The sequence below is a fragment of the Gnatocerus cornutus genome, chromosome 9 (genome assembly GCF_029298725.1).
Source record: "Gnatocerus cornutus isolate USDA-ARS CGAHR chromosome 9, icGnaCorn1.1, whole genome shotgun sequence".
Classification (NCBI taxonomy): Eukaryota; Metazoa; Arthropoda; class Insecta; order Coleoptera; family Tenebrionidae; genus Gnatocerus; species Gnatocerus cornutus.
The window spans coordinates 8,124,249-8,140,357 of NC_142241.1; the positions used below are offsets into that span (position 1 = coordinate 8,124,249).

The following is a 16,109-nucleotide window of genomic DNA, read 5'->3' on the forward strand; positions in this document are numbered from 1 at the left end:
TGAGATTTCGCTCTTATCAAGATAATGTTGAAGTAGAGACATCATTCCACGTGTAGATGTATTTGTGGTCTGCAAATTTCGCGCCGTTTCTTCGGTCTGTCTTAAAACATTCAATTAAGATGTCAGGCACATTGTGAGCGTAGTATGTGCTTACATTACCAGTAACCATAAAGGTCATCCGATAAGTGATAACACTCCTGAAGTCTATTCGTCCAGTAGATAAATCTCTTATTCAAACATAATCGTACAAAATTATTCTACTATTAGTGCTACTTCCTGTGTGCAGACCTTTTGTGGTCTCTAATGAAAGCAACGAGTCCGGCCCATGACATACGAACAACAATGCTGTGATATTCAAGTGAGTACGTTACTGTTCAATATGCACATTTATTAATTATTCACAAAAGAGTTATTGAGTAAATCGTGTATGGGGTCAAACGGATGTTTGGCTGTTTTTATGCCCAGCAACCACATTAGTTGATTGTAATTGTATTATTAAACGAATGTTTAGTTAAAACTTAAAATATATTAGTGAAGATGACCATGCCAAAGATTTTGAAGTTTAACCCGAAATTGTAAGTATGGAAACTTCTCGTTTTTCTGCTGATAGAAAATTGATGTTCTCAAGTTATCACAACAGTTCATAAGGTCACTTTCGTAGAGCGAATGTAGAAATCTCAGATAAATTAAACAAGGTCGTGTACTTACTAACTCAACAAAATTGTGTTCCAGAAATGAAAAAATGAAGAAACGATGTCGATCCTGCTGTAACTTCTGCCTGCTCCTCTTAGGATTAGCTCTCGTCAGTTTAGGCATATCTATTTTTATATATTTCGAAGCTCTTTATGACTACCTAATGAGCAGTGCAATGACTTTTAGCCCACAAACCGAGCCGTTCAAAGTTTGGAGAACGAACGATCCACCCTTGGATTTAGACATTTACCTTTTTAACTGGACAAATCCGGAGGATTTACTCGTCGAAGGCGTTAAGCCAAAGTTCCAAGAACTAGGACCTTACAAGTTCAAAGAAGTTAAAGAGAAAGTGAATATTACATGGCATGATCACAACAACACCATTAGTTACAGGCATAGGAAATTGTATTTTTATAATCCAGATGGTGGCGGAAGAAATCTGAGCGACGTCCTTAACATCATTAATGTGGTGCCCTTGGTAAGTTTTAATCTGTTTTAAAGATAAAAGCGCTTCTTATTGTGGTAGGTTAACAGTGTGCTAGATTCGTTAATTTGTGTCGACAATCTGGTAATTTAATTATAAATTCGATTGTACTTAAATTTGATAATTAAGCTAATTACGATTAATGTTATTAAATTATCCATGCGCGTGTTCCTGGGACAGTTTATCTTAATTTCGTGTAGCAGGAGGAGACATATTTCTCCAGAATGTCTATACTTCAAGAATCAATGTGTGTTGCGTGAAAAATTCTTTAGAAGCTCAAAAACAGTCGTATGGTATCTCACGAGACAGAGGAATCACAAAAAAAAAGATTTTAACGGAAATAATAAAATCTCAAAAAAAATCGCACTAGTTTACAATATTTGGATTTCCAAAATTTGTTTCTATTGCCCTATTAAATTACTAGTTACAACCCTTAAATACAAAAAAATTGAAATTGTTGGTTCACCCTTAAGATAAAAATCTGGAATTTGTTCTTTTTGTTGTATAATTTTGTAATTTTGCTCACTTAATAAGTTGGTCAAAATTAGTAAACTCCCCCAATTTGATTGCTTTGGTGTTAAGATTACCAGAGTTACAGCACATTTTAAAAATTTTTAGATCTTCTTTAAAAAAAAATCAAAATTTTTGTCTCCTGCCTATAATAATTTTTTAATTTAGCACAGTTCAAGTGGTAATTCGCCCAAATTTAATTGCTTTGGTGTTAAAATTAACAGATTTACTTACCTTTAATAAAAGAATTGAAATTTTTGGTTCATCCTCAAAATAAAATAACTTAAAATTTGTTTTTTCTGGTCTATAATTTTGCAATTTAGCTTGGTTAATAAACAACTCCTAAATTTAATTCATGTGGCGTTGAAATTACCAGACTTAAAACGTTTAAGAAAAAATTCTCAGATTTTTTTGTCTTCAAAACATTTTTTTCTTAAATTTTTCTCTTCCGGTCTATAGTTTTTAATTTGAGATTGTAACTAAGCAAATCTAAATTAGTAATTTGGTCATATTTAGTTCCTTTAGCGTTTAAATTACCAGAGTTACATCCAAAGTTTCGAATTTTTTGGTTCATCCTCAAAATAATAACCTATATTTGACTCTTTCGGTCTACAATTTTGCGATTTTGTACTGTTAATAATAAGCAAGTTTAGATTAGTAACCTCTCAAAATTTGATTGCTGTGACTTTAAAATCACAAAAGTTATAAGCTTTTATATTTTTTTAGAATTTTTTTGTTTATCCCCAATATAAAAAAGACTAAAAATCGCCTTGTTGTTCTTTTTTGTAGGAATCCTAGCTTTTCCTACAATTCGTAACACACTTTTTCTTTAGAATTCTTCAGTTTATTTGATACTTTGATGTTTAAAGTTTAGATTTAAAGATTTTCATTTCAGATTCTTTTAAATTGTTGAGCTGTGAAATTAAAAATTCTAAAGCTAAATACTATTTAAAAACCAAAAAATTTAGAGAATTTCGAAAATTTCAATTTTTTTATAAAACTTAACATTTTGATTGGCTGAAATTGTTTATTTGTAGAATTGTTATCTCCCCAAATATCGTAATCTCCCCGATCATTCGATGACGTTGCTATGTAAACATTAGATAACTCTTGAAATTATAACGGAATTGTAGCAAAAAAATTTTCAACCTCAAGTCTAAATTAGAAGTGGGTGTATAATTGCAAACACACTAATTTAGGCCAGCTGAAGAAAAACCTCAAGGTTTACAACCGTCTCTGCTTAATACACTGTTATTAATTTTAATTTTTAATAATTTAATCAGAAAACAGACAAGCTTAGCCGCTTCCATTTTTGTCTCTATCTCTCAAGAATAAGTTCGTGTTAACGTCCCAGACTAATTTATTTTTATAGAGAGCCTGATAAATTTGTTTGGATGGATTGAGTATAAAAAATACCATCGTTAACACGAGATATAAATTAGCGAGATAAAAAATGCAGCATCTCGTTTAGCTTTTCCGATAGGGATAAACCGGGAAAATTATTGTGTTCAGGGATTTGGAGATCATGTAATCGAAGCCGCAAGCCGAAACACAATTTACCTCTGTCAAACTTTACGAAGTTTCTTGGTTTCCTTGTTACAAACTAATAACTGTACTTTGTTAATGAATTGTCTCTAGTCCGGTTTTGCTTGTTATCTAAATGTTTGCAATTACTTATCAGTTGTGTCTGCATGTCTTTAGTCTCGGATATGGAGCAATTAAAATGTAAAATTCCCTCCATTTTCATTTATAATCTTAATGCAACTTGCTCACATTTTCAGCTCTCTGGCAACCTTAAATTACTTCCTCGAGAGATTCATCGTTATCTAGATGTTTCTTGATTCTTCATCATTCCTAGCAATTTGTGAGGACAAAGTTTGGCCTAATTACGTTAAAATCGATCGGAACTGACGGTTTGCCTCAATTTAACACTTTGCACGGAACACAATTTAGGTCTTTTCAATTTCAATTAGCTTTGTTGTTTGATTTCGTTAATTACATTTTTTTTCGTTGCTAATTACCATAAAGAGAGGTGGAAGAGAAGTTACTATGTGCAATGCACTTCAGCACTTCTCGTTGTTAAGTTATTAAGGTCTAATTAAGCAGAATAGTGTTACAATAGCTCTAACAACTTGACAAGCGACCAATAAATAAATGGCAACAAGTGGAAACTAGAATTTTGAATTATTTAATAAGTGCAGAAGTGGATGAGAAGGTAAACAGAAATATTTGCACCTGTAAACATAATAATTTTTTATCCCCATGATACAGAAAGATTACGAAAAAATATACAGAATTACATAACAAGTGCTGAAAGTGCCAAATTTCCGATAAGTTATGCACATTATTTTTTTTACGACTCGCCGTCTAAAACAATGAGTCTTAACAATATTGAACCGTGTGGAATATGTCACTTTCCATTTGATTTTTCCGAAATTTTATGTGTTCCTTTTGGACCTCCGCAAATTTTCCATATTCTCCGTTTTGAATACTTGCTTGAATATTTGAAAACACAGTCAAAGCAAGAAAATAATTAACTACATTTAGTTTGACAAGCAGAAAGTGATTTCCCTCTGGGGAGCCATAGAGCTGCCAAGCATGCAGTGCCTATATGTTCAACGTCCCCAATCTAATTAACCACAAATTTAAAACTCACTTTCCGCATCCTTGTAAGATTTACACCTAATCGTCGTCTGCCTGTCTTTTTTGTAGACCGTGGCGTACAAATATCGCACTGTCGGCTACATCTCCAAGCGAACCATTTCTTATTCCTTATCAACGTTATCAAGTTTATACGTGACTAAAACCGCCGGTGAAATCCTCTTCGACGGGTACGAAGAAAGCATCCTCAGCATACTAAGCAGCTTCCCATTGACCGGAGTCACCGATAAATTCGGACTGTTTTATGGGGTGAGTTGACAAAGTAAGTCATAACGTTTTCCCATAAATTTTACGAAATCCACGATTTGTTTTCTTTACAGAAAAACAACACGCTTGGAGGTGATGGGATCTTCAGCATGTGGACCGAAGTAGATGAGAACTTCGGCAAGATAATGGCGTGGAATCACAGAAATGAATCTGATTTTTACGAAGGCGAATGTAACGCTGTGAGGGGATCAGCGGGTGAATTTTACCCCATCAATCGGAAGCGAGATTACATCGAATTCTTCTCATCCGAATTGTGTAAATACGGCCGACTCGAATACGAAAAAGATGTAATTGTTAAAGGGGTGAAAGGATACAAGTACACGGGGAAGAATATCTTCGACAACGGTAAGACGACGGTGATATCGCCATTATCATTATTTTTACGTTCGCAGGGACGCTTCGCCCCGAAAATAAATGCTTCTGCGTGGGCGACTGTCACCCTTCCGGGGTCTTTAACGTGTCCTCTTGTCGCCAGGATTCGCCTACGTTCCTATCAATGCCGCACTTTTACAACGCTGATCCCTACTATATTAACGCAATTGAGGGGCTAAAACCTGAAGACAAGCACGAATTTTACATCACCCTGGAACCGGTGAGTGCCCGAATTTTCTCAACTACAAAGCCTCAAGTCTTTAATCTAAAAACTTTGAAATTCGTTTTCCCCGCATTGTTAACTCTTCAACAAAACTTTTCATTAACTTACAGAAATCAGGAATTGTGATCGATATTGGAGCTAAGATGCAACTCAACGTGCTTTTACAACCCATAGAACATATCACGTAAGTGGATTTAAACTTGCGTGAATCGATGAAGAAAAAAATTGTGGTGTGCAAACTAAATTTGAATAATTAATGCTGACGGGAAGTTGGTGTTGCAACATCTCAAGCAGTGTTATCGGAATTCGATGAGTGTTGCATGCTAATCCTTCTTTTCTCTTCCGTTATCAAAACAGTTCTTCATCAAATAATGTTCTTTTTTTCAGAATGTACGCAAACGTGCCTCGAATTTACATGCCCTTGTTCTACTTCGACCAAAATCTTCCAGCCTCTGACGATTTAGCATCATTGCTAATCAAAATCCAAAGTCTTCCCGAAGTGAGCAACATCTCCGTTTTGATATTAATCACCTTAGGTCTATGTTCCTTTGTGTGGGTGCTCTTCACCATGTACTGTTCATCGAAGAAAAAGAAAATCCAAACCGAATGTAAAATACCTCAAACTACTGTGACTGAAGAAATTCCCCTTCGTTGTTGAAAGCCGATTTTATGTTATTAAGGTGTATTACGATAATTATGATTGTTATTTTAGTGTTATTTATATTAAAACGTTAAAAGCCACCGTCGTTGGTTTTACTCCAAGCATAAAACCAGAAGGATCGTTAAAGTATACAATTGGGAGTTCGGGGTTTAAATGAACTGCAACGCGAGGGTAAATCCCAAAGCTCCAGATGACAATTTCATTTCTAGAATTGTTATCGGAGGCCTTGACATAGTTTCTGGTCGTATATCCAACGTGCGATCATGTTAAATCTTGTAATTGTTATTGTCACGTAACGCGAAATGGTCGATGCGCATACATCATTTTGGAATTGTAGTTGGGATGCATACATCTCAGGCGAAGCAGAAACCGACAGGCTGCTGATGTAGGGCTTTTGGGTTCCAAATTTAAAAAGTAGAAAGATTTTGATAAACTGGGTAAAATATTTCATTTTTAGCAGTCATAATTTTTATAGGTGATTGGTTTGTTTCCAATAATTATGTTATAAGTAGGCAGATATCAAAAAGCGTCTCCTTTGTTTACGTTCCGAGAGGTGCTTTGTGCTTTCTCTTGAGAATTTACAGAGATACCAATATATTCTTCAAATAATTGCCGTCTTTGGGCCAAGAATTTTTGTGTGATATTTGTGATAGATTTTCGCTGTTGTTTTGTGGCTAAAATATCACATAATATGACTATTATTTATAGTAAAGCACGAGCAGTGTGCGAGTTAGATATTTTTGGTTTAGCTTGATGATAAAAATTCGAAAATTTGTATTTTTCTTTAAATAATTTAGCGATTTTGAGGAGTGAATGAACAGCTCAAAAAGAGCAATCTGGCCAAATTTGATTGCTGTAATTGCTAAAATCGTCAAAGTTACAGGTTTAAATACAAATGTTGGATATTTTTGTTTTAGCTTGAAAATAAAAAATTCTAGAATTTGTATTCTTGATTTTATAATTTAGTAATTTGTTGGAGTTAGTATGCCACTCAAAAATAACAATCTACCCAAAATTGATTGATGTAATACTAAAATTGTCAAAGTTACGTTTTTTAATAAAAAATGATGGAAATTTTTGGTTCAGCCTAAAAACAAAAATTATAAACTTTGTATTTTTCTATCAATAGGTATACCAATTTGGAGGAGTTAATAGCTCAAAAAAGTGATCTGACCAACTTTGATTGCTATAACTATAACATAAATTTTCTTTCCATAATTTAGCAATTTGGAGGAGTTAGTAAACGACTTAAAAATAGCAATTTCCCTAAATTTGATATAACACATATAACATATATAAAATTGCCAGAATTACGGATTTTAATAAAAAATATTGCAGTTTTAGTCTATCTTGAAAATAAAAAATTATAAAATTTGTAATTTTGATTCTATAATGAAGCAATTTGTTGGAGTTAAAATATAACTCAAAAATAACAATATACCCAAAAGTGATTGGTGTAATACTAAAATTGTTAAAGTTACGAAATTTAGTACCAAATGATAGAAATTTTTGGTTCATCCTGAAAATAAAAATCATAAAATTTGTATTTTTTTATTAATAATTTAGCAATTTAAAGGAGTTAATAAACAGTTAAAAAAGTGCAATCTGGCCGAATTTAATTACTATAACATCAAAATTGTCGGAGTAATAAATTTTAGTAAAAGTTGTTGAATATTTTTATGGTTTAGCTTCAGCATGAAATTTTTTATTTTGTTATTTCCTTTCTATAATTTAGCACTTCAGAGAAGTTAATAAACGACTCAAGAATAGCAATTTCCCTAAATTTGAATGCTATAACATTAAAACTGCCATAATTAGGAATTTTGGAATTTTTTTTTTAATATTTTTGGTTCAGCTTAAAAATGAAAAATTCTAAAATCTTCCTTTCAATAATTTAGCGATTTTAAGAAGTTAATAAGCAGCTCAAAAAGAGCAAACTGACCAAATTTTATTGCTATAACATTAAAATTGCCAGAATTACGGATTTTGGTAAGAAATGTTGAACATTTTTTATTTAGCTTGAAAATGAACAATTCTTTTTGGCTCTACATATAATTTAGATTTGTTAGAGCTAATATGCAACTCAAAATTAACAATCTACCTATTGATTGCTGAAATACTAAAATTGTCAAAATTACGGATTTTAATACACAATGTTGAATATTTTTGGTTCAGCTTGAAAATCAATAATTTAGCAATTTGGAAGAGTCAATAAACAGCTTAAAATGCGCAATCTGGCCAAATTTGATTGCTGTATAACATTAAAATTGTCGGAGTAATAAATTTTAGTAAAAGTTGTTGAGTATTTATGGTTTAGTAATATAATTACTTTTCATTCATTTTCCAGAATGAATAACAGAGACAACAAAGTAACTTACTTGTTATTGTGAATACAGGGACTATCAAAAGTGTTATCATGTCTGTATTACTGGTTGCAGCATGCATATTTTATTTATATTAAATCTCATCAATACGCCCCAAAAAGTGAAATAATGTCTAGCAATCAAAAATCTAATTTTGGTAATAAGACATAGCCGCAGAACAATTACTTCATACGCCCACAGCTACAATGAACTCAGTTCCTTGTAATCTCAGAAACCATTCCTTAAATAAGACACAAATTGCATTAGCACCTTGTGAATTTCGTCCTCGAAATTACTTTGTGCTCTATTCAAAACAAATAAGAAGATTAAACGTTAAATCTTACTATAAGCGTTAAAAAAATACAGTATTTACAAATAAGAAGTGTCCATAGAAAATTGCCTGAATTGAACAAAACGTTTTTTCTTCCCATTTTTTACAAAACTAAAACGTCGTAAAACAGGCGCAAAAAATCCCAGCCATGGACTTTGTTCGTATCGACCATCTTGTTGTTGAACCGAGCAACTGTCATTTTCTCACAAAACCGATTTACTGTTTTTAATAACAAATCTTTTTTTATTTAATAATTACAAATATGCAAAATCATAATTGGTTTGTTTGTTTTGTGAAAGCGATAAATTGGATAAGTTTATCTCTCAAAAACCTTAGATTTCTGCATGATGAAATTGTAAATCGAGTTTCATAAGAAACTTCCTGGTAAAATGCCTTAGAAATATTTATTTTTAACAATCATGATCAGACAGGATGTCAATTAAATGAAAAACGACGTGATTAAAAGTCCAATAAGTCAATTTTCAGGTTGATTGCGAAAAAATGTTTAAAGTCAATCGTTCTGGGCTAGAAACGTGATCAAAATGTGATTTTGTACTAAAAGGGATTATTGCTGAACTGTGAGTACCCTTAATTTTAGTTCGTAAGAAATTTAACCCACGAACTTTCATTCCGACTCAGTGAATATTTAATTTAATCTTCATAACACTAATAACTTTGCCAAATAAAGAGCTCGTATATACTTAAAACCCTACAAAGAGCTAGAAGATTGTTTTTTCATGCCCCTTAAGATTCGTTCCTTTTTAGAAATTACTTATTTAGTATACCCCAAAAGCTGTTTAAACCCAATATCACATTTCTAATGGCACGGCCGTCGGCAAAAACCAATTTTATCATAATTGATTTAATAAAAATTCTCACAAAGAAATGAGGGTAAGCGAGCAATTTCCTAGAGATTGAAGCGTACAAAGTATCAATTTATAACCCAAATAAATAAAGCAATAAATTATAACTTTCATAGAGAACACCATTTTATTTCTGAAATATCTAAAGCTTATGACCCAAATGTCTTAAGAATGCGAAAAATTAAAACATTTTTCGATATTCCCGGAAATAAAGCTTGTGCAAACATAAAAGGGTATCAAAAATCAATTATGAAGTTTTAGTCTCTCCAATCTTTACACTGTTTAAGAAGTCTGAGAATTAATTTTGATAATTGAAAGATTAAAATCAAATGATATTCGAGCCAAAAAATAATTAATAGATCGTTACACTAATTATTTTTTTTTAATTTCAAAGTTGGTTTCTGGTAACAGGTGCGTCTACGGTTAATTTGAATTTGTCGTGACACGAAAGTACAGGAAAAACATGAATGCGGCTGGTTATATTTTGTTTACAATTATTTTCAGCGAGAATTTCAAACCATTTATTTCGGGAGGACGAGTTTGTCTTTTTAAAACAAATTAAAAAAAAATGGAAAATTCAAACCAACTAAAAACTGTTCAAAAATTCTTGAAAATTAAAAATTTTTCAGCTCTCTCTCTTCAAGGAATTTGGTCCGTTTCCGTTTTCGTGTTCCATTTTGTTATATTTTCAATCAATCTATCGGTGATTGTTATGCATGTACCATCAGATGCTCACCATGTACCGCAATCAATTTAATTGAACAAAAATAATCAAAAAGCAACGTAAAAAATGCAAATTTTCCGGATACGCGACTTTCAATTATACTTTAATACAAATGCAGTGTTGTTAATTCAGTAGCAACGGACATGAAAAATAATGGAAAAGCTGCAATTTTATCATGCCTTTAACTGCTATAAACCGGGATTGGAATATTTTCATCATTTAACCCTCTTTATCTACAAAAAGCTGCATACAATTCACCAAAGTGCGCCAGCAGAGACTATTTTTGTAATGAAATTTTCCAATATAATAAAAACCCAACTTCAATCAAAAGATACTGCGCCACATTCAAACCTAATTTGTTTATGTCACAGTCCAAATAGTCAACCAACAACAATGCAATTGAACGAATTAAATTGAAGCAAGTTGCATTCGCTTAGTAAATCCCTCGTCGTCTCATCGACGTAATTGTTTTATTTAATTTAGTCATTGCAACACTTTCATTGAATTTATTTCCCAATTCTTCGAAATGCGAATAAATTAAAGTCGCAGTATGTCTAAATGTCATTTCAATCTCCTGGAAATTGTTATCAGAAACGACTCTTTTGATAAGCCAACATGTGATTATCCCTAAGAGTCGTTCAGAGACTTTGCAACTTCGGCGACACGTCCCTATCAGATGCTGTTGCAAGTGCAGACTGTGGAGATACAGAAAGAAAAGAATTAACCTAGTTTAAACGTACCGAAATGTCGAAATTGAACAAACTTAGTTGCGAAAATGGTGGATGCGCCAGGATACTTACCCATAAAATCGAATTAAAAAAACGAGCGCTAATTTAATAAGTCAACGTTAAATCAATTAAAAGTGACGTTCTGCTGAGTTTATCAAAAATGTTTAAATAAAACTTTTGTAGTGTAATTATTTCAAATCGATATAATCTAACATTTCCGGTCTTGTTTCTCTCATTACCATTCGAACGAAACATGAAGTTTCCTAACTCTTTTAATGAAAACGATTTATGTACGTATATTTGCCCAAATGTGTCCAAATTTAAAAAATGACCTTTGCGTGACGGTAAAACATTTCACCCTCAAGGGAGCACAGTTACAAAAACTTTCCAGATGTCACAGACTCATTTGATTCGATTAAAAATTACTTAGAAGATATTTTTATGCTTATAATTGAATTAATATCGAGCCTGGCATTCTCACAACTTGAAACGAGCATAAAATGGAGAAATAAAAAAACTTAATCGATTGATTGCACCACAGGATTTCTTAAGAGTCATAATATAAAATAGGTCACTGAAAAGTGCCGAGTTGCTGAAACATGAACGAAGTAAAGAGTGGTTTATGTCCTGAAAATGATTGTAATCAAGTCGAATTAAGTTTAAGATTCTGGGGAAAACGAGGAGTAACATTGTATGAAATTTTAAACGATGGCAAAATTGTTCGGGAATAAAATATGAAATTCTGTGTTGAGACATTTTCTGTCGGAGTTAATTTCAAGATTTTTGACGCCGCAACAGAGGGAAAGACGTATAAATAAAAACGTGACTTTTTATTGTCGGTACCAATTCTCGTTTTATCCCTCCTTGACCTCCTCATGTGGGGGAATCTTAAGAGGCAGTTTCAAGTGTCACTTTTGTAAAAGAAGCGAATTTAGGATATTTATGATGATAACAAAATCTACGGAAGTTCCCTTTTTTTCGCAATCCAAATGAAAAGCAATGTTTGCCCGAAATTGGGAGATATTGCTTTTTTGAGGCAGTTTACAAATGAATGCTTCGATGCCTATAAAAATGTGAAATCAATATTTAAGAAAATTGATACATTTAATTAAAAATTTGTTCTTTTAGATAACTCTTTAAAGCCGCAAAACGAACTAAAAACCGTTTCAAAAATCTTATCAAACTGCATAATTTATGACCAGTTTGATAATGCCGAAATTCTTCCGCTTTTGGTTTAGCATGTCACAGTTCACCGACAACATCTGCAATAATTCTGACCAAAATACAACAAAATATGGTTTATCACACCCATAAACTACCAAATGTCATGGAAAATCTCATTGATAGCTAATTACTTGTTCTCAAAATATGTGCTTATTTGTTAATTGAGTGTAACTGATAAAAATTTATTAAGTCAAACTCCATAATCCAAAAAGAAAAACAAAGTGATTAATGAACGTCTTAACTTTAGAAAATCTTTATATCAAAACATCCGCAGATGTTGGCTTAATTTGTTGATCACTCTATCAATCAAAAGACGGAAAACGAGCGTTCGCCCTAATAACCAGTCAAAATAATTCATAAAAGTCAGGACCGCACACGTGAGCTTAATTCTGTCACGAAGAGGAAAAATTCCAATCCACCCCTGGCTCTACTTGAATGGGCACACGTTTGAAATAAACTTCGCAATTTTTCATCAAATATCAGCGCAACGATGACAAACTCTCGGATGTAAATAAAGAGGGCGACAGACTTATTGATCGAGTTAATTAAAAAATAAATGATCAATACGAAGCCATCGATAACCTCCATATTTATTCAAATTCATACAGTGCAAGGACAGACCGTGATACTCCGTGGCGTAGGAAGTGATTTTTTACCGAAATATTTTGTGTTTTTTTCGTGTTGGTTTATACAAAAGTCGGGAAAGAAAAGAAAGAACCCAATTGCATATCACTGAAAAGTTACATAACGCGTTTCTAAATTTCGTAGTAAACAGTAACGTAGTAACGTTCGTAGTAAACAATTTCTCGTAAATTGCAATTATCAATTATAGCCATTGTTTTGACTGTCCGAGAATTTTTTCAGTCCACCGCGATCTGCCCCCGAAATAAACAGAGCAAAGCTGTACAAATGAACTTTGCGTATTATTTCCTATCGCTGAAAACAGAACGATAGTCTTTATCACTTACGAGAGGTCTCAAGGGTCATCAAAAATTTCACTACTTTAACCACGAATCCCTCACGACACGCCAAACCGGGAAAAACCTCCAAACCATCAACACTTTTCGTATATAATAAAAGCCGGATCGAATAAAATCCAATTCACAGTTTTCAACATGATAACGCTCAGAGTGCTTCCTCTCGTCGTTCTTCTGGTTTATTTGGGTGGTGTGAAGTGTCGCAACGTCGAAACGAAGAATTATTATCAAGTGTCAACTACCACTAACGAGGGTGGTGATCCGAAAGAAGCGGAATTGGTCATCCTTACGCACGACGAAGAGTTCGAAATGCATCAGATGCGGGAAATTGTCACCGAGAAAACCAGAAAGGCGAAGACGAGGTGTTTGGGGCCGGCGACGCTCATGGCGCTTTGTTTCTGACAGTTTTTTATTTCGTAATTATATTTATTTTATGTACCGGGCGCTATTTAGGTACTTATGTAAGTATTATTCAATTTTGGGAGTTGGCGCATGTATATCATATCATGATGCACCTTCGACCGTCTAACTTAATTTATTTGTTCAGTTTTCTTATGTATTTCATGGAATTGTAGAAAATGTAATTTTGTACAATACACTCATAATAAATATACGATTATTTATAATTGTTTTTCTTTGTTGCAAACAAGAATATAAATTATTCGCTAATGAATAGAAACTATTCGCTTGGATTACTATCTTTATCTCCCCTTTCGAGAACTTTTCCAGAAATGGGGTAGTTTCTCCACCACTCCACCGCACTATAAAAAGAGTTCCCTAATTCTGCTTTTATTGTATGCACAATCTTCCGTCCGTTCGAAAGTTTCTTTGTACCACCACAAAAGATAATAGGAATATTATCCAACGTCCCACCGCGACAGTTCAGCGAGATAATATTTGCGAGATTATTCTCGGACCAATTTGTTTAATAAAAAATTTGCCAGGACGTTGAAGACGCCTTTACTCTTTGCTGACCTACTTTCGTTAATGCGTTGAACAGATATGCGTATTAAAAATAAGTTGATAGAAAAGTCGGTTATTGCTACCCCGAGGAAATTTAAAGAGTTTAAATTCAATTCAACAACGCAAACGAGAAAAATCTGCTCCGAAGAAGTTCGACAGAGCTTTCTTAAGTTCCAACGAAACAGAAGTGAGATGAGGACAGCAATACGAAACTTTTGCTTTCATCGATAAACGAAATATCGTGCGATAAAAAAACTCATGCTCAGTTGGCTTTGAGGTTTCACGTCATGTCTTTGATTGAAGGAAAAGTTTGTGAAAATCGTATTGCAAAATATGATTAAGAAAAATTAATGACCTATTCATGGTTTCTATATTTGCATATTAAGTTTCTATTTATTCCCCTTAAAATTAACATCTGGTAAAGTGACAATTGAGAACAGGCTATGAAATTTCAAAAGTAACTAAGTAACTTTATTTTATTGTTGATTACCTAAGGGACAGTGTTAGAAATCCAGTTATTACCTTTCAATGTTGAAATTATCTACTTTTTTCTATTTTCTCACATAAAGTAAAATTCATAGCGCTATTTCTACAGTAGATTTTTTTGTAGGCGCCAAACTTAAAATGCGGCTCTGTGATTGGTCGTTCAACAAAACGATGTACACAATCCTGATTTGTTAAAACTCCTGTAATTCCTGCGAAATATCAAATAAGATCTGTCGCATTTGTCAAATCGTCACCAAATTGTAGAAACATAAGCAAAATCCTGCTGATTTCTAAAATTGATCCATTGTATCGGTAATTTCTCTGCAGGAAAAATGACGTATAGTCGTATTTAAAACTGAATTTATACTTAATCATTAATTATTTTTGTTGTAATTTTGCCGATTTTGGGAACAGTTTTACGAAAAGTGAAATTGTTTGAATACCAAAAAATAGTTACATTTTCAAACGTCGAGTTAACCGAAATGGTGATTTATAAGAAGGCTAAAATGCTACTCGAATTCAAGGGTTTACTTGGAAAGATTTTTGAGACGTGCACAGTGTTGGGAAAATAATGGTGATCACTTTGAACACTTTCTTTAATTTCGTTCATGGACAATGAAGTTTAATCGACACGAAAAAAGTAGGATTTCCTGTTTTTCTTAGTCAAATTTGATCTTTTGTACTAACTTATTTCCTGTTCTAAATTGGTCCATAGGTTTTTCATAAAAACGGCACGTGTCTATAAATCGCGTTGACAGAATTTGTTGTTCATAATTTACAGTTTTTCTCGATATCTCCGGAATTAAGGCAACTATAAAAAAAACTTTTTTTCAAATCATTTCTCTTGCGATTTTTTTGCTTAGAAATCGAGATAGTTCGAATTCGAAATTTTCTTTTTTTCAGTATGGAAGTTAGAGCTGTTTTTCGGTTTCTCATTCAGACACGGTCTCATTGTGCGCAGAATTTCACGTAGAATCCTAAAAGGTAATACTCGTTAAGATCGGTCCACAATAAGTTATAAGCGATCAAAGTTTCGGATATTGAATTTTGAGTTTGAGAAAATTTTCAAAGCTCAACATCTCCGAAACTAAAAAAAAATTTGAGAAACTGTTTTCACCGTCGTTTTTCTCGGGACATTTTACTTTAGAATACGGCCTCAAAAGTCAAAAATTCGATGGTCGATTTTTTGTGCAAAAAAATTTTGAAACTCAATTGACAATTTTTTTTAAATTTTGGTTTTTTGATCGGCCCCTTCTAAACTATTAGCCCTATCGATCTGAGATTTGCCCAGTTGATAGATGTCGAGCTGCTCTTTCGATCGATATGTAATAAATTATAATAATTATCTTAATAATAAAACATTAGAAACATCAACTGTTCATTTAGTTACCACTCTTGCCAACTGTCATATTTAGGATGTTTTGTTTTCACCAACCTTTTATGTTTTTTGAATATAATCTTGGAGAGTATTAAAAAAACGTCTTTAGTTAATAATATTTTAAAATTAATTTCATATTGATTAGTCTATTTCAGTTTTCCGGGTCTTTTACGTAAGTTTTTCTGCAGAATAAAATCGCCC

The 16,109-nt window shown here is 32.8% G+C and overlaps 1 protein-coding gene across 2 annotated transcripts; it reads left to right on the forward strand.

Moving 5' to 3' along the window:
* The first annotated feature begins 126 nt into the window (after positions 1-126).
* On the forward strand, positions 127-5,951 carry LOC148168508 (protein peste-like). 2 transcript variants are annotated; one of them, XM_088046313.1, is made up of 7 exons: positions 127-362; positions 733-1,171; positions 4,400-4,597; positions 4,669-4,960; positions 5,008-5,207; positions 5,321-5,394; positions 5,598-5,951. In XM_088046313.1, exons 2-7 carry the CDS (start codon positions 743-745, stop codon positions 5,866-5,868), a joined length of 1,464 nt encoding a protein of 487 aa, XP_087902439.1. In that variant the 5' UTR covers positions 127-362; positions 733-742; the 3' UTR covers positions 5,869-5,951. The 2 variants fall into 2 exon arrangements, with proteins under 2 accessions (XP_087902439.1, XP_087902438.1); XM_088046312.1 differs by having other exon boundaries at positions 128-358.
* Positions 5,952-16,109: the final 10,158 nt, after the last annotated feature.